Source organism: Rana temporaria, chromosome 7 (genome assembly GCF_905171775.1).
Source record: "Rana temporaria chromosome 7, aRanTem1.1, whole genome shotgun sequence".
In the NCBI taxonomy this organism is placed as follows: Eukaryota; Metazoa; Chordata; class Amphibia; order Anura; family Ranidae; genus Rana; species Rana temporaria.
Genome location: NC_053495.1, coordinates 24,917,343 through 24,935,682, shown reverse-complemented (window position 1 = coordinate 24,935,682; position 18,340 = coordinate 24,917,343). Strand labels below are relative to the sequence as shown.

General features: G+C 38.0%; 1 protein-coding gene across 9 annotated transcripts in view; it reads left to right on the top strand.

Annotated features, from left to right (window-relative positions):
- Positions 1-18,340, top strand: part of MITF (melanocyte inducing transcription factor) — a 279,848-nt gene that overhangs the window by 227,354 nt on the left and 34,154 nt on the right. For 3 of the 9 annotated variants that reach the window (XM_040359079.1, XM_040359078.1, XM_040359080.1), the window contains exons 3-5: positions 9,079-9,291; positions 11,293-11,400; positions 17,778-17,870. In XM_040359079.1, the coding sequence (XP_040215013.1) occupies positions 9,079-9,291; positions 11,293-11,400; positions 17,778-17,870 (414 nt within the window). Of the gene's footprint in view, positions 1-4,087; positions 4,317-9,078; positions 9,292-11,292; positions 11,401-17,777; positions 17,871-18,340 lie in introns of those variants that run through there. The other 6 variants (XM_040359084.1, XM_040359081.1, XM_040359082.1 and 3 more) reach the window with 5 other exon arrangements.

Here is an 18,340-nt window from a genome sequence, read left to right as displayed (position 1 = left end):
GTGAATACTTCCCGAGCCTGGAGCGGCTTTGCTATGTCAGTTGAAAGCTGACACTTGCCCATTTTCAGCTGACTCTGGGTCACAGGAAAGCAAAAGTAAGTGCACTCCTGTGACCCACAAGATAAGTATTCAAAAAGAGCTCCTTTAAAAGGAAAAGGAAGTAAGGGCTTTTTAATTAAAAAAGTTGGCTTTGGTTTCAGGGGGTATTCTGTTGGGCTCTATCTGTTCTTGGTGCTGCCTTTTTTCACATTATGCCACTGCATTGTATAAGAGAAACAAAAACTAAGTACAAGAATAATGTGCATCTAAAAATCCTCAAATATTATCAGTCACATTTACTGCACCAACCTATAATCATAGTAAAAATAAAAGTTAGGCATATGCCAGTTGGGCCTATTAACCTTAAACTATTGTAGCTACTGATTTTTAATAAAAGGACACTTACCTGTCCAGGGATCCAGCGCTGTCCTCACCCAGGCCAGTTCTTCGCTGCTCTTGGGTACCCACTCCCACAAAAAAATGTATCCAAAAGTGATGGGGGGGAGCAGGCAGAAAGGCGGAACTTCACCAAAAATATGAAGCTCGCTGTCGGCTGACATCACAGAGCCAGTCCAGGCTTGGGCAAGATCGCGACAATGCAGTTGGGATCTGCCCACATGCCTGGACCAACACCTATCTCAGCTTCTCAACGAGCCGCTGAGAGCCTGAGCTGGCCATTTTCGTCCCCTCCACAGCCCAGGGCTCCAGTGAGTATGGGCAGGGCTGCTGATAAGACAGTACAAACAGTCCTGCTGTATTGGGCCCAGGCCCCATCGGCTAAACAGGAGGGCCCAGGGCAACTTTATTGTTCATTTCTGCCTAATGACTAAATTTATTTTGCTAGAACATACGCACACTCCTACATGCTTACCAGAGCTTTAATTACACTTTCCTGGGCCCCCATCACATCAACAGGGGGCCCAGGAGGTGGGAGCAGAGGAGGGACTTAGTTTTATTCTGATGCCGCGTACACACGATCATTTTTCGGGGTGGAAAAAATCACGTATTTTTTGTATGTCATTAAAAACGATCATGTGTGGGCTTTAGAGCATTTTTTACTGGCCCCTTCTCTCACTCACCCTAAAATATCCACAGCAACAACCGGTGGGAGAGGGGGAAAGCCGGCGGTGCTTTGGGGGAAGGAGGGGGAGCCAGGTCAGTAGGGGGAATCTGTTCTGCACAGGGGGATTAGGGTGTGCCTGGGCACACCTGGCACACCCTGTGTGCACCCCTATGGCTGTGGGGCAGAGCTGTGTAAATCGAAATCTCTTAAAATAGGCAACAGCGGCTCTTAACATTAAAACGGAGGTCCACAATCAAAATTTTTTTTTCTCAGCTATGCAGACACTTTCCGAATCACAATATAACACCCACTTGTTCCTTGCAATATCTCCCCCGATGTCTGGTTTAGAATAAAAAACGAGTTTATAAAAATTGCTGATGACTGGTTCCATCTTGCTTGTGGGCATGTGAAGCCCACAAGCATTAAAGCGGGATTCCAGGCATAATTTTTTTTGCAAGCTAAAATTAATCACATTAAATAGTCCTTAAAACATTTTAATAGCTCCCCAATCGTTTCAGAAATCATTGCAAACACTTGCCTTATATCCTCCAGCTCATGTTGTGGCCGTATCCATCATATGTGTGGGCATGTGAAGCCCAGTTTCTTTTTCTTCCTGGTTTTCAGGGAGAAGTGCATGCTGGGAGATTTTTAGGCACAGTCATGCCCAGAGACTCCTGGGAAATGAGTGTCATCATTTCCCAGGAGGCAATGGGGTCTTAGGACAGGAAGTTGAACCACCTAGGACCAGGAACTAGGCAGATCTCTGCCTAGTAACAGCCAGATAAAAGTGAGTAAAAATGTTTTTTTTCTTTTTTTACATTAACCACTTCCTTACTGGGCACTTAAACCCCCCTCCTACCCAGACCAATTTTCAGCTTTCAACACTGAGGCCCCGTACACACGACCAGTTTCCTCGGCAGAATTCAGCTTCCGACCGAGTTTCTGGCTGAATTCTGCCGAGAAACCCGGCCATGTGTACAATTTCGCCGAGGAAGCCGACGAGGAGCTCGACGAGGAAATAGAGAACATGTTCTCTATTTCCTCGTTGTTCTATGGGAGCTCTCGGCCCGCCGAGCTCCTCGGCGGCTTCAGGGCTGAACTGGCCGAGGAACTCGATGTGTTTGGCACGTCGAGTTCCTCGGCCGTGTGTACGGCCTGACACATTTTGAATGACAATTGCGCGGTCATTCAACACTGTACACAAATGATATTTTTATCATATTTTTCCCACAAATAGAGCTTTCTTTTGGTGGTATTTGATCACCTCTGTTTTTATTTTTTGCGCTATAAACAAAAAAAGACAGAAAATTTTGAAAAAAACACAATATTTTTTAACTTTTTGCTATAATAATATCCCAATTTATTTTTTCTCAGTTTAGGCCGATACGTATTCTTCTACATATTTTTGGTAACAAAAAATCGCAATAACTGTATATTTATTGGTTTGTGCAAAAGTTATAGCGCCTACAAAATAGGGGATAGGTTTATGACATTTTTATTATTTCTTTTTCTACTAATAATGGCGGCCTGCGATATTGCAGTGGACATATTGAACACTTTTGACACTATTTTGGAACCATTTACATTTATACAGCGAAGAGTGCTATAAATATGCACTGATTACTGTATAAATGTGACTGACAGGGAAGGGGTTAACACTAGGGGGCGATCAAGGAGTTAAACATGTTCCCTGGGAGTGATTCTTACTGTGGGGGGAGGGGACTGACTGGGGGAGATGACCGATCTGTATACCTATGTACAAGAGACACAGCATCGGTCTCCTCTCTCCCTGACAGGACGTGGAGCTCTGTGTTTAGACACAGAGCTCCACGTCCTGCCTCTGTAACTGCCGATCGCGAGTACCTGGCGGACATCGCGGCACCACGTGACACGGCGGGGTACAGCTTTTCCCCGCCGCGTGGCCTCGGCGGCACGCGGAAGGGGGAATGTAAACAGAAAGACGTCCAGAGACGTCCACCCGGCAGTTGAGATCCACACTGTAGACGTCTTTCGTATAGCGCGGCTCTCAAGTGGTTAAAGGCAAGCTGTTAATAGAAAGTTCATTTTAAGGGTGGAACTCCACTTTAATTTCCTGGATGCAGTAAATGCTGAGCTCCCAGCCTTCACCGCTCGTTCCTGCGCATGCTCAGTGTTAACGGCGCGGAACGCCGTAAACTTCCAGGTTGCCATCGTCGGAAGTTCCCGCCCGTTGCGATGGCAACAAACACAAAAAAAACCTTGAGATTTCACGGGGCGATCCGCACTGACTCCTGAGATTGTTGACAATTAGCTCCCAGGTGCCAGTGCGCAGTCGGGGAAAAGGAATATACACGCCTACTCCCGCGGGAGTGAAAGACAGGAAATGCCACAATAAACAACAATACTAAGGTAAATACAGCACTAAAAAAAAATGTTTTGTTCATTTGCACATCTGTGCAATGCACTGATGGGGATAAGATAAGGTTAGTAATCTGTGTGAACCTCCGCTTTAATACAACGCCAACAGCGGTGCCTGCCTAAATGAGATTAAAGCGTATCTTCTGTTACAAATATGTGCATCTCCTCGAAAAAAATCATAACCAAAAATTACCTTAAGTGGGGCGAATGAATAGTTACAGTAGCCAGCGATAACATCTAACACAGTGACATACACGGGGCCATCAAGGAGCCATCTCCAATGTATGGAAGCCAGACACGTGTACGGGAGACTCATGCGTAGCAATCCCAATGCCATGTCTGCTTTCTTTAAGAAACAAACACACAACTTTTAACCTTATGGATTACAACGACAGACCATCGTCTTATCGGCAGCACTGGAACAAAAGATGAATAGACGAAGCGCCCCGAGCGGTTTGTCAATTTGACTTTGATAGCATGCCCTCCTTTAAAAGAGGTCCTTTTATGTTTATGAAAAAGAATGACGTCAAAGTCGTCAGAAAAAATAGTATCCAGATAAATGGCAACACTTGCCTGGCTCCCAAAAAGCTCCTTCTATGAGCTGTTTGTTTCTTTACACGCGTAACTAATTAGCTTAGCTTATTATAAGCCCTAGATAGCTGTAATGAAGGTTCTAGTGCGCACTTAGGAAAACTTGTTGGTGGAGGTTGAATAAAGCAGCTTGAGAGCTACAGTAAAGATAACCAAATTTGGTGATTTAAAGATAAAACCGTTGGACTGTAGCATGCTGGAAATGCTTGACTATAACCATTACCAGGTGGGATTAAATTATTTACTTATTTTTATTTTTTTTATTTATTTTTTTATATTCAGTAATGGGTGCTTATTCTTAAGTGCAAGTTCTGAAATGCAATAGCTCATGGCAACCAATCAGAATCCATGCTTCATCAAACCAGGGCCATATTATTTCTGATATATTGTTATGGATTGCTCAACTTAAAAATAAGCCGTTTTCAATAAGTGTGATCGTTTTTTAAATCTGTTTTTACAAAATGTGTCTGTTTTTATTATTAGGCTGAATGTACATGGGACGTTTTAAAACCCCTCTCCTGAACGACGTAACTTGACAGATAGTAACCGACGTTTAAAAACGTCAGTTTTGTCGCGTTTACATGCCATGTTTAGCCGCATTTGCACTTAGAAGCGTTTTATTCTTTTTTTGACGTGATTGTAGCCGTTTTAGTGCAATTGTGATATCGAAAATTGAGTACTGTCCGTGATACTTTTTTTATTTATTTGCACTAACATACAATTTTTCAGGAAAAATTGTATGTTAGTGCAAATAAAAAAAGTATCATGGACAGTACATTATTTTTTTGCAATTTGTCAAAAAATGTATAACGCCTGTTAGGCTTCATGTACACGGAGTGACAGTTAACAGACACAGAATGTTGTTTAACCTCTCCTGAACGATTTAACTTGACAGCTAGAAAGCTGTGTTTTCATGCCGCATTTAGCCGCATTTGCGCTTAGAAGCGTTCTTTTTTGCAAATTGTCAAAAAACGGATAACGCTTATAAGGCTTCATGTACACGGAACGTTGTTTTTTGTTTTGTTTTTTAACACACGGAACGTTGTTTAACCTCTCCTGAATGATTTAACTGGACAGCTAGAAAGTCGAGTTTAGCCGCATTTGCACTTAGAAGCGTTTTTGCAAATTGTCATATAATTAATAACACTTGTAAGGCTTTGTGTATACAGAACTTTGTGTTTTTTTTTTCTGTTTTTAACAGACATGGAACATTGTTTAACCTCTCCTGAACGATTTAACTTGACAGTTAGAAAACCAGCATCTAAAAACATCCGTTAAGCCACGTTTAGCCGCGTTTGTGTCTAAAAGCGTTTGTAAAAAAGAAAAACTATTTTTTTTCTTTCTTAAATTTTAAAACGTCTGTAAAGGAAATGCAGCTAAACGCGAATTACTGCGCTTACACGCGTTTACAAGCTGTTAAGGCATTTGGCATTTTAAATGCCTCTGAATTTTTTTTGGGGCTTTTTGCTTCTAAACTCCACTGCCTGACTATAAACAACCCTGTGTACATGTACTGATAAGATAACATAGAGGAGAGTTCAGGGGCAGCTGAAAAAAATGCCCAACTGCTCCTAAATGTCTGTTTACCAGCAGCAGTGTACATGGAGCCTTGGTTGTATTATAGAGAAATTGTAGCAAAACTTTTAAGTAGTTTAATGTAATTTAAATGACCTAAGTTACCATTTCCATTTATTACTCTCCCTTTTAAGGAGAATGTATCACCAAAAAATATAAATAGCACTTCGTAATACAGTAGGTCACTAATTAGACAAGTCTGTCAGTGCATGCATTAAGGTGCAAAGGTATCAATTCTCTAAGCTGTATAATTTTCTCTCTGTGCTTGTTTATGTGTCTATTAGTACATAGGTATGCTATCATTATTTTTTTTCAGGTAATAGCTTTTTGATAAAAAATTTGCACAATGCATGTTTTATGTATAGTAAAATATATGATTAGAATAGAAAATTAAAACATTTGACTGATTTATTATTATCATTTTAATACATTATACTAATTTTTAACAATTATTATTATTAATAGTATTACTAATACAATTTACAAATTTTACCTGCTATTTTTAACTTATTTTTTTAATGCTCAACACTGTTCTGTGTGTAAGTTATATCCCTGGAATCGTCTATGGGCTGAGATACACCTGGTCATGTCCCCTTATGCACAGTGCAGTGGCATATATACGAAGGCCAGAACCTGATCTGGTGGCGAGGTAAGGGGGGGGGGTGCCAAACACTGCTCACCCTCCTCACCTGTGTAAGTTTTTGTTTAACGAATCCGGTCACCAGTATAAAGGGGACAAAAAATAAAATCAGTGCTTCACTTTTAGATACTGTATTTATCAGCGTATAGCACGCACCCTAACTTTAATGCCCTGTACACACGATCGGTCCATCCGATAAAAACTGTCTGATGGATTTTTCCATCAGTTATCCGATGAAGCTGACTGATGATCAGTCGTGCCTACACACCATCAGTTAAAAAAACGATCGTGTCAGAACGCGGTGACGTAAAACACAACGACGTGCTGAAAAAAACAAAGTTCAATGCTTCCAAGCATGCGTCGACTTGATTATGAGCATGCGTGGATTTTTAACCGATGGACGTGCCTACAGACGATCGTTTTTTTCTATAGGTTTTTTTATCCATCAGATAATTTTAAAACAATTTCCTAATTTTTTAACCGATGGATAAATAACCGATGGGGCCCACACACGATCGGTTTAGTCTGATGAAAACGGTCTATCAGACCGTTTTCATCAGACAAACCGATCGTGTGTACGCGGCATAAGAGGGATGTTTCAGGAAAAAAACTTTCTACAGCCCCCTGCGTATAACACGCAGGCACAGTTTACCCTCTTATTTTTAGGGTAAAAAAGTGAGTGTTATACGCCAATAAATACAGTATATATAAGTACCCATACCGGTACTTCCATTTCACTATTTTGATTTGCAGTCCAAGGACCTAGACTATGGAACGCTCTACCAACCAGCTTTCGAATGGAAGTGAATCACCTGGCCTTCAGAAAAAAACTCAAAACACCTCTTTTCTGAAGGCAAAGGGACAGTAGGGAACGGATACTAAGTGCCCAGAGGCGATTCAGTTCGCATGTGTTGCGCTATATAAGTTTCTCACTCACTCACTTACTCACTCACTATTAAAATAACTTTTAGGTATATTAAAAGAAGCGTTTTATACCAGCCCACAACTTTGTGCTATGAGCATCTCACGCCCAGAGCAGATTTCACCTTTTTAAAAATATCCTGTAAGCTGAACGTCTTAATGGTGTAGAACACCAGCGTCAATGAGCTTACGTAAATCAACTTGCCGAGTGTGAACCAGACATAACAGTTCTGCTAAGGAAAAAATAGTCCCTTTATTGGACATACTGTAGTATTAAAAAAAAAAATTAATTACTAGTATTCTATTACAAATATTTTTAATTAAAAAAACACTTAAAAATGTAAAAGGACTCTTGACCTGGACCTGTGTGTGCGAGACAAGACGTCAAAGCACTTTGCATACATAACCATCAGTAGATAAAGGAAATGCAGACTGGTTCATTTATTTGAAACATTCGTAATATATTATCTATGAGCTATGTAATATTTTCTTGTACCTTTTCAGAAATAGGGTATATACTGTAGGTCTTGGTTTGATTCTATAGGTCTTGCAATATTGTATATTAAGTGTACTTTTATGAAATAAGAGTGGGATTGGGTAAGCATTGTTGCTCGATTTGAAAAATGACCATCAACACAATGATGTGTTTTGATATAATAGTGTGTTATCATATAAGGTGCTGTAGGTATACTAAATGAATACATTTCTGATATAATCAGCTATAGTGATAGGAGTATTGTTGCTGCTACTTAATCATATTTATGTGTGGTCTTAGTACTGATCTGGGAATCTTGATTCAGAATATTGGGTTGTGACAGGCAGGAGCTTGGCTTATACAGATATGTTATATATATATATCTATATCTATATAACTATCTATCTATCTATCTATCTATCTATCTATCTATCTATCTATCTATCTAGATAGATAGATAGATAGATAGATATCTATATATATATAGATATATATATCTATCTATATATATATATACAGTATACATATATACCAATATATATATATAATGTGTGTGTGTGTGTATATATATATATATATATATATATATATATATACATATATACTTTTTTTTTATATGGTTAACACTTTCACTTAGCAGCACTATGGTCGTTGGTTCAAATCCCAACTATGGCATTACCTAAACTTGTGTATTCTCCCCATGCCTGAAGGGATTTCTTCCAGGTACTCCGGTTTCCTCCCACACTCCAAAAACCATGCTGGTAGGTAATTGGCTCCTGTCTAAATTGGCCCTAGTATGTGTGTGTGTATGAATGTGTGTATATGAGAGTTAGGGACCTTGGATTGTAAGCTCCTTGAGGGCAGGGACTGATGTAAAGCACTGCCCAAATTAACAGCGCTATATAAATACCTGTAATAAATAAATAATAAATGAAAGTATATATATATATATATATATATATATATATATATATATATATATATATATATATATATATATATATATATAATATATACACACACGCATATGTACATAAATATGTACAATTGTAGCACTTATTTGCGGATTTACAACTGTCAAAACATAATACTGTACAGATAAACTTCTCAAGTAACTTTTTTTACCTTCAAAATTGTAATATATTATTATTATTATTATTATTATTATTATTATTATTATTATTATTATATAATTATATATTATTATTATTATTATTATTATTATTATTATTTTTTTATATTATATTAGCTAATGCAGCTTTTGTAACTCTGCTATCACTATCTAAATTCATGTTCTTGTTTTCCAACCATTGTAGAATAATAGCCATTGTAATTGGGTTTTACAGAACACTAATGATCTTTGACTTTATTTGGTAGGTGCAGACCCACCTTGAAAATCCAACAAAGTACCACATCCAGCAGGCGCAGAAACAGCAGGTGCAACAATACCTGACAACCTCCAAGCATTCTAACAAAGCACTAAGCTTGCCCTGTCCGAACCAGCCAGGAGACCACATGATGCCGCCTGGGAACAGCGCACCCAACAGCCCCATGGCTATGCTCACTCTTAGCACAACCTGTGAGAAAGAGGTAAGCTTCGACCCGTTTACTGCCATGTGATTTACCTAAAATGTACTTAAAATTTTCTGTATTGTTATATCAAAACCAGACTTTTCTTTAGAAATTAAGCTCAATTTAAGAAGCGCCTATACTGTTAGGAAGAGGACCTAAGTAGAGCTTTAGAGTGAGATATTGGATCCTCACATTAAATGCACTCAGGGCTTACTAAGAGCGATGCAAGGTGAATTGTTTATGTCAAACATCCAATTAAGTGCAGAAGTCTCTTACTTCAAATAATTGGATGTTTGAGGGTAACACAGGCTAACTTTCACATTTTAGTTGCTCATGCCCAGATTGTTTTAGAAGGTCATAGAACAGGGGTCTCCAAACTTTCTAAACAATGGGCCAGTCTATTGTCCCTCAGACTTTAGAAGGGTCTGACTATGGCCAGCGGGAGTGGACATTTTCTTGGCATCAGTGGGAGTAAACATCACATAATTTGCTATCATTTGCTATCACTGTCGTTGGTATCATTGGGAGGAATAGTGCCCCATCTTTGTTATCATTGGGAAGAATAGCATCCCATCTTTGGTATTATTGGGAGGAATAGCGACCCAACATTGGTATCATTGGGAGGAGTAGAGCCCCATCATTGGTATCATTGGGAGGAATAGTGTCCCATCATTGGTAACATTGGGTTGAATTGTGCCCCATCATTGGTATCATTTGGAGGAAGAGTGCCCCATCTTTGGTATCATTGGGAAGAATAGCATCCCGTCTTTGGTATTATTGGGAGGAATAGCGACCAAACATTGGTATCATTGAGAGGAATAGCTCCCCATTGGTGGTATCATTGGGAGGAGTAGAGCCCCATCATTGGTATCATTGGGAGGAATAGTGTCCCATTGTTGGTATCATTGGGTTGAATAGGGCACCATCATTGGTATCATTGGGAGGAAGAGTGCCAAATCGTTTTTATCATTGGGAGGAGTAGAGCCCCATCATTGGTATCATTGGGAGGAATAGTTCCCATCGTTGGTATCATTGGGTTGAATAGTGTCCCATCTTTGTTATCATTGGGAGGAAGCGTGCCCCACCAAGGGCCAAAAAAGTCAAGCAAAGTGCCACATCTGGACCCTGGCCACAGTTTGGAGACCACTGTCCTAGAACATCAGCAGACTAACAGCTGATGTTGATCTGAAAATGGCACATTGACACTGATTTACTGAAGAACTACAGGATGTACACTTCACAAAGTAAATGTTTGCTTTGTGTAAATCGTTCAATGAGCGGAAATTAACCAATAATGAGTTTTTGCTTGCACACAATTGAACGGCTGAAGGGAGCACAACTTTAGCTCATTTACTAAGATGAGTGAACATTAACTTCCCAAAGTGAAAATTTGAAAAAAATATAGAAAATTAAAAAAAAAATGACAAAAATGTTGACCACTTGTTATTTATTTAAAGTTAATGAACTAAATTGTAATTTCTCTACAGCTGGATATTAGGAAAAATATTAAAAAAATTACTTAAAATATTTCTTTATGTATTTTGCTTCCAAGAGAATTTTAAATTTTATTCAAAATGTTAATTTTAGTTTTTTCAAAAACAGATAAATTATTTTTTAGTGACTACTTAACCACAGAGTCAGTTAGCTGTTTGTTAAGATTATAGTTGTGCTACAAACAGGGAGTGTTAGTTCTCATCATGGGCCTTTGGAAATGCCAGGCATTAGTGTACAGTGTCCTGCCTGTTCACAAATATCAAGATGCAGTGTTTTGTGTCATTGAGAATATTTTAGCATTTTTTTCCAAGCCATATGATAGATTTTGTGTTTGCGAACGCTTTGCCTTAAATATTAATTGGAGGGGAATAACACCAAGAAAGTATGTTTTATGTAATTAACAGCCACATATATATTATTGGTAATATTCTAGAGATAAGTGAAAATCTGATTCTCCAACATGCTGTCAACTCTAATCTGTTTCATGGGGCTGGAATCCATTGGCTTTTTTGTCTTTTCTTTTAGTTTTATACTTGTAAAAATATCAGCCCTGTCCCTGGAAGCAAAGTTGCAAAGAGGCCGCATGGATCCCCTTACGAGTTCACCTACCACGAATCTGGAGCTTTCTCGCAGGTGAACAGCCTCCTCACTTTTTCCGAGTGGGGAAATCAATCTGGGTTCCCTATTTAAAAGAATACTGTACTCAAAGAACTGTGGAAGTTGCCATTGCTCACTTATCTTCCTAAAAATGATAGTTGCCTTGCTGTCATGCCGACATCTTCAGAGTTTGTACGTGTTCCGCAATACAGAAAATGCAAAGGCTAAAGACTGCCAAGCAACTAGGTTTTTTCGGAGGTGGTCAGCAGTGGAAGTGGCATTTCTCTAAGTACAGGATTCCTGTATTTTACTGACTGAGATATAATGACATCACTATGCAACATCACTATGCAATCATGTCCCTTGGGCAACCAAAATGGTGGAAGTGAAATGGCGAGGGATTCAGAGGACCCCATTACCAGTTCACTTGCAAAGGGAGGTTGTGTGTATTAGTTCCTGGGCAAGAGTCACAAATTCTTGGGTATCTATTTACCTTTCCCAGTATTTTTGCTACAAATCCATTGTTTCAGAATAAAATAATAAAAAACAAATATTTTTTTTATATCAGGCTCTTTAAATCGGACAAGAAGCAATACAAAAGTGTAGTAAACCACATAAACCAATTGGAAATAGTTTTTTAAGGTTTTGATAAATGTAAAGCCACAGTATTCTTATTTTTTTGGGGGGTTTGGGTAGAATGTGGAAAGGTTAAAGCAGAAAAAAAAACATCAATTTAACCGTTTCAAATAAGTTACATTTCCGACACGTGCCGGGAATGTAACCCTTCCATTGGTTGTGCTCTCAACCAGATGGTCAAACCATCCAATGGCTGGTGTCATAACTGATCACATGTGCAGCATCATTGCAGTTGTAGATTAAACAAAGGCCAAGATGGTAGCTTCCTCGGCTGAAAACAATAGGAGGGTTTACTTCCAATTTAAGTTGTCTGTAGATGGATCAAAATTTTCGATCCATCCACGGCGGCCGTTCCCGTTCCAAAAAACTTGATCTAATAATTTACTTCTTTCAGACCGGCTTATTGGAAAATCTTCCTTCAATCAGTGGAGGATTCCTCATTCCACCTGAGGCTGGGTTCACACTACTACACTACTTTCATCCTACTTTGCTCTGCTACATTGGTCCTACATTTATCCTACATTGGTCTTACATCCATCCTACTTTCATGAACAGGATACTACTTTGGTCCGACTTCAATGATATTCAATGGGCCTGAAGTAGGATCAATGTAGGACCAAAAGTAGTACAGGGAGCATTTTCAAAGTCGGACCGACTTGTGTAGGACGCTACAAGACGCTCTCATAGGGAAACATTGAACACAGAGCAAAGTAGGATGAAAGTAGTGTAGTAGTGTGAACCCAGCCTAACTTGTGAGATGGGGGAATTAGTTCAGCTGTTTTTGATCAGCCTGCTGGCTGATTGAAAAAACGGATCCAAATCATGGCAAGCCTAAAGCTGGCCATAGACGGTTCAAATCTTGGATGGTTTACCAGGGACCGACTGATATTCGAACCATGTATTGGCAGGCTGGATGTACCCAGATTAATCAATTTGGGTACAACCAGCCTGTCAAATTTCTCATGCGATTATTGCCAGCAGCTATATCCACTGGCAATAATCACTGTGTTCTGCTGGCCGGATAGCTCCCCCCGGACAACACAAATGCTCAGTAGGAGGAATTATCCCATCAACATTGACTGTGTTGATGGGGGAATCAAGCAATTTTCTTTCTTGCAACCTGTGGTTGCAGAAAAGAATATTGTTCCATCGATGGCAAGCTTTAGAAACGTTCTCTGATATTTATTGCTAATTATGTCCCTCTGGGAGGATTCGCCAACTCTTACGCCCCGTACACACGACCAGTTTCCTCGGCAGAATTCAGCTTCCGACCGAGTTTCTGGCTGAATTCTGCCGAGGAAACTGGTCGTGTGTACACTTTCGGCCGAGGAAGCCGACGAGGAGCTCGGCGAGGAAATAGAGAACATGTTCTCTATTTCCTCGTTGTTCTATGGGAGCTCTCGTCCCGCCGAGGTCCTCAGCGGCTTCAGGGCTGAACTGGCCGAGGAACTCGACGTGTTTGGCACGTCGAGTTCCTCGGCCGTGTGTACGAGGCCTTAGTCCTAGTGAATATTGTCTCTAGTACAAGACTTGATAGAAAATACAAATTAATTAAGCAGTGATGCGCTGTTCAAATCCTCTAAATGCAGTAATTATGTGCGAAATCAAATATCAAAATCTACAGTGATCAAAATGACTACCTTATGACAAAAGATATGGTTAATAAGCAAACAATTAAAAAATGTGCCACCCAATTGTGCAAAAAAAATTAAAGTATAAGTGTAAAGAATGCTACAAAAAAATGTCCATAATGTCTATACCCTTATTTGGTACAGTCCAGTCCAACACTTCCACTTTTAAGCACCAATTTTGGAGTACGGACTTTTAGCCCTGGTTCACACTGGGCTGCGGGAGTGAAGCCGTGCAAGTTCAGCTAAACTCGCACGGCTTCACTCCCGCTGGCAGTCCCGATTTCGGCCGCGATTTAAAAGACATCTGTGTAAATCGCGGCCCGAAATCGCAAAAAGTAGTACAGGATCTACTTTTTTAAATCGGTGCAGCGCCGCAGATGCGGCATCGCACCGATTAGGACGGTGTCATTGCCGACAATTGCTGGCAAATGCCGCCGATTTGACATGTGATTTGACATGTGAAATCGCATCTCAAATCGAAGCAAATCGTACCCAGTGTGAACCTGGGCTTAAAGTGATAGAGTGCACTTGATTGGTGGATGCAGCAGTTTGATAAATACACTTAGTATTATTTTATTAATTTATTCACGTAGCATACATAACAGCGCATGCGTTCATTTGCATTTTCTTTGATAGAAAATTACAAAATGTTGCTACAGGGACTGCAAATGAGGAGGCGCCTTCTAACCATTCCATACTCTATCCAAAACGTAAAAAAATAAAAATGGCTTCACATACACTCCCCTATAAAAAATAAACCCAAACCCTCGTATAGATTGTTATAAATAAATACAGGAAAGAAGATTTCAGATTCTTTACACAATCCTCTTCATTAAGATAGCTGCACATTAAACAGTAAAGCTAAATCTGACAGATCTTTATCCTGTTTACCTTACAGAGGTGTTGCTGCCAAAGATAGCTTTTGCCTTAAATAATTCAGTCTCAACTTCTATTTTAAAAAAATTGACTTCCGAAGAAAAAATTTCACTTCTTTAATGGTTGTTTAGGCAATCTGTGGACATGTCATAAAAATAAAGAGTTAACTATGTTAAATATTTTTTTTTTTATTATATAGTATTTATTTTTGGTATATATTAACCCATTATAGCTGTATTTTTCTTTTTGTATTTTTAAATATTTAAAAACATATAAAAATGGACAAGGCCTAATTTTACTTGTCTATTTTTATGGAGCAAAACACATGCATCTTACTGTGTGTACATGCACGCCAAGTAGAAACCACATTCTTTCCTATGTATACGGTTCACATCCTTGTACTGCTGTTTTGAAATAAGGCCTATTCACACCTATATGTATGCGTTAGCATGCATGCAGTACACATGGAACAGTATGAATACAGCCTATGGGGTTAATTTACAAAAAGTGGAGAGTGCAAAATCTGGTGCAGCTTTGCATGGTAGCCAATTAGCTTCTAACTTCAGCTTTTTCAATTAAGTTTTGACCAAAAAAAAAAGAATATATATTTTTTTTTTGCAGAGCTTTACCAGATTTTACACTCTTCAGTTTTAGTAAATCAACCCCCAAATGTCTGTCCTAAAATATAAATTAAGCTTCGGATTGTCAACATATTAAACCACTTTTTTTTTTTTTTTTTTCACAGCAAATGACAGCATATAAAAAGTACACGGATAGTAGAAAAACATTCTTAAAGCAGGGAGGATAACAAATCCCCTATCCTTCAATCCCATAGACATCAAAATGATAGAGAACAATCCTAACATGGATTCTCATAAAGTGCATACAGCATTTTCTTAACTTATAGCTACTACTAAACCTCGCCCTTTTGTCTAGGAGATACTAATTAGTACAGTAGTCCATATCGTGCAAAATAGACATAGAGCGCCATAGAACATATTAAAACACTTAATAATATCAAGTTCAATGAGTCTATGCTCTGAATCAATTTAATAATTTAAAACATCCATTTTGTCTTAATTTCAAATTTTTTTTTTTTCAAATTTGTAACACAAAAGTTTTATGTTTTATAATTTTTTATATATTTCATGATATAAAATCTTAATGTTCATATTATTAAAACAACGTTGAGATATAAATAGGCATTTTGGTTCAGTTTAAAACTATTTATTAACTGCCTAAAGATTTATTTGTTTCTATATCTTTTTTTATCTGTATTATTGTGACGTTTATTTAATTGTGCGCAGAAATTAGGGAATACCAGGGCAACATCACTGCAAATTGCCAATATTTTCCACCGTTTTTGCACTTTCAGATCTTCAAATCACCCTTTGGTGAAAGCGCTAACTAAATATTTTTTTTTTCTGCTCTTGTTAATAAAAAAAAAAAAAAAATCTGCAAACATATCACATTTGCTGGTTGATAAATAGGGTTAATTGTACATACAGCATGATTTAACACTGAAGCAAATTATAGCGAATGCAGTTTTATCGACAGCAATATTTCCTTTTTTTTAAATAAATGTGATGACAAATCACTCAGTAAATCAATGCCTAGTCCATGCATTGGATAAGATATATATGTGTTGAACAGAACTATATGCTGGCATTTTAAAATAAATAAAAAAAAATCATGAAAAACAATCAAACAAGTAATTTAATGAAAATATGTCCCCACCAACTCAACAACATAAAGTTTTGTGGCTTTTAATTTTAATTTTTTTTATTTTTGGTTTGATATTACATATTTGGAGCTCATAAATTAGCAGATTTATGTAGCCCCAAATCCTGTTTTTTTATTTTTTATTTCACTGCTTTTAACTTAATTTTGTTTTGGGTCTTACATTTGCGACAATTTGATGGTCTAGTTATTCAAAAAGCTTTGCAGAGTATTGCCAATAATATTCAATAATTGCTTTCTGTGTTTCCTGAGAAAATAATAGGGGGCATTTTGCAACAAGTCTGCCAGGTGAACCTGGCAGAATTTTTGGAAGTCTTTATGAAAAAATTAGCAGTCTGTCCTGATTAAGCTCTGTAGATTTAGGGAGATTAATATCTGATGGTTGTTATGGTTGAATAATAGTTACTTATTAATTAATATTAAATAAAAATTATTGTCAGTTTTTGATTCAATTGAGTTTACTATCCAAAAAAGAAGAAGCTGTTTACAACCGAACCATTTATTTCAACATTTTTACTGAGTAATCCAAAATCCAATTACATTTACATACATTGACTGCAAAAGTGTTTTTATTTTATTTTTTAAAACTGACGTAGAATAGCAAAGCTTCACATATTGCAATAAACAAATAATACAAGAACCTTTTCTTCTCTATTTTCCCCTACTAAACAAGACATGATGAATGTATTGATTGCCATGTTGAAGTGGCATTTACACGATCAAAACCACATTTTATCGAGTTTTTATTATCAAAAATAAATATATATATATATATATATATATATATATATATATATATATATATATATATATATATATATAAATAAATATTATCAATTTTGTTGATCTTTCAGTAAATTGTAATTTTTTTAATTTTTTTTAAGTCCATACTTTTCATTTTTTTAGAATTGCTGTCACTTTGTTAGTTGACTGCTGAATTTTTTGGGCTTAACATCACCGTTCTTTGTGGTGCTGAATTTACCCTTGGGTAGTAGATTGCTTAGCTTCTGGCAATTATGGGTGATCATGTTAGGCCCCGTACACACGTCCGAGGAACTCGACGGCCAAAACTCATCGTTTTGCTCGTCAAGTTCTGTGTGAAGCCGCCGAGGATCTCGGCGAGCCAACTTTCCTCATTGAACAACGAGGAAATAGAGAACATGTTCTCTATTTGGCTCGACGAGGAACTCGTCGGTTTCCTCGGCCGAAAGTGTACACACGGCTGGGTTTCTCGGCAGAATTCAGCTCCAAACCAGTTTCTGGCTAAATTCTGCCGAGAAACTCGGTCGTGTGTACGGGGCCTCAGAGAATACAGGTGCATGGAAAGTGATTTAAACATAAAGTTTACCATCTTCAGGGGTATTTTATTTTTTATTACTTTCCTCCTAAATATTTGGTATTTGGAAAGGACGCGAATTTTAGTTGTAAAAAAATGAATTGCTCCTTTAGTAATTTAGACAGTAAATATTATTCACCAATAAATAAATAAAAAATTGTATTGATAATAACATCATATTTTTTTAATTGCAGATGGATGATGTAATCGATGACATCATTAGCTTGGAGTCTAGCTATAATGAAGAAATCCTCATGATGGATCCTGCTATGCAAATGGCAAACACGGTATGGTAGATTTGATGAATTTATTGTATCCATATTTTTTGAAAATACATTTTTACTTTTTATTATTATTTTTACTTTGCAGTCCAGTTTTGACGGCTGTTGTTGTGTCGCATTCTGGCCCTTTTGTTTTCACAACCTGTCATATAAACTGTTAAGTGGGGTACACCAGTGGTGTATTTAGGTTTTGTGCTTCCCTAGGTCTGACTACACTCGTGTACCCCCCTAATTTAAATATGACCCACCCCTTCCTGTCAAGTCCACACCCCTTGCTGTTTAAGACCCACCCTGAAATTTTTGAGTGGGTACACTAGCTCTGAGAGCCTGGGGGGGGGGGGGCAATGGATTTCCTTAATTTGCATAGATTTCCTCTCACTTCCTGTTTGGCTATGGGGCAGGAAGCAAAGGGAAATCTCTGCAATGGGACAGGGATGGTGACAAATAAACTGACAGGGGCTATAACCCTCCCTTAC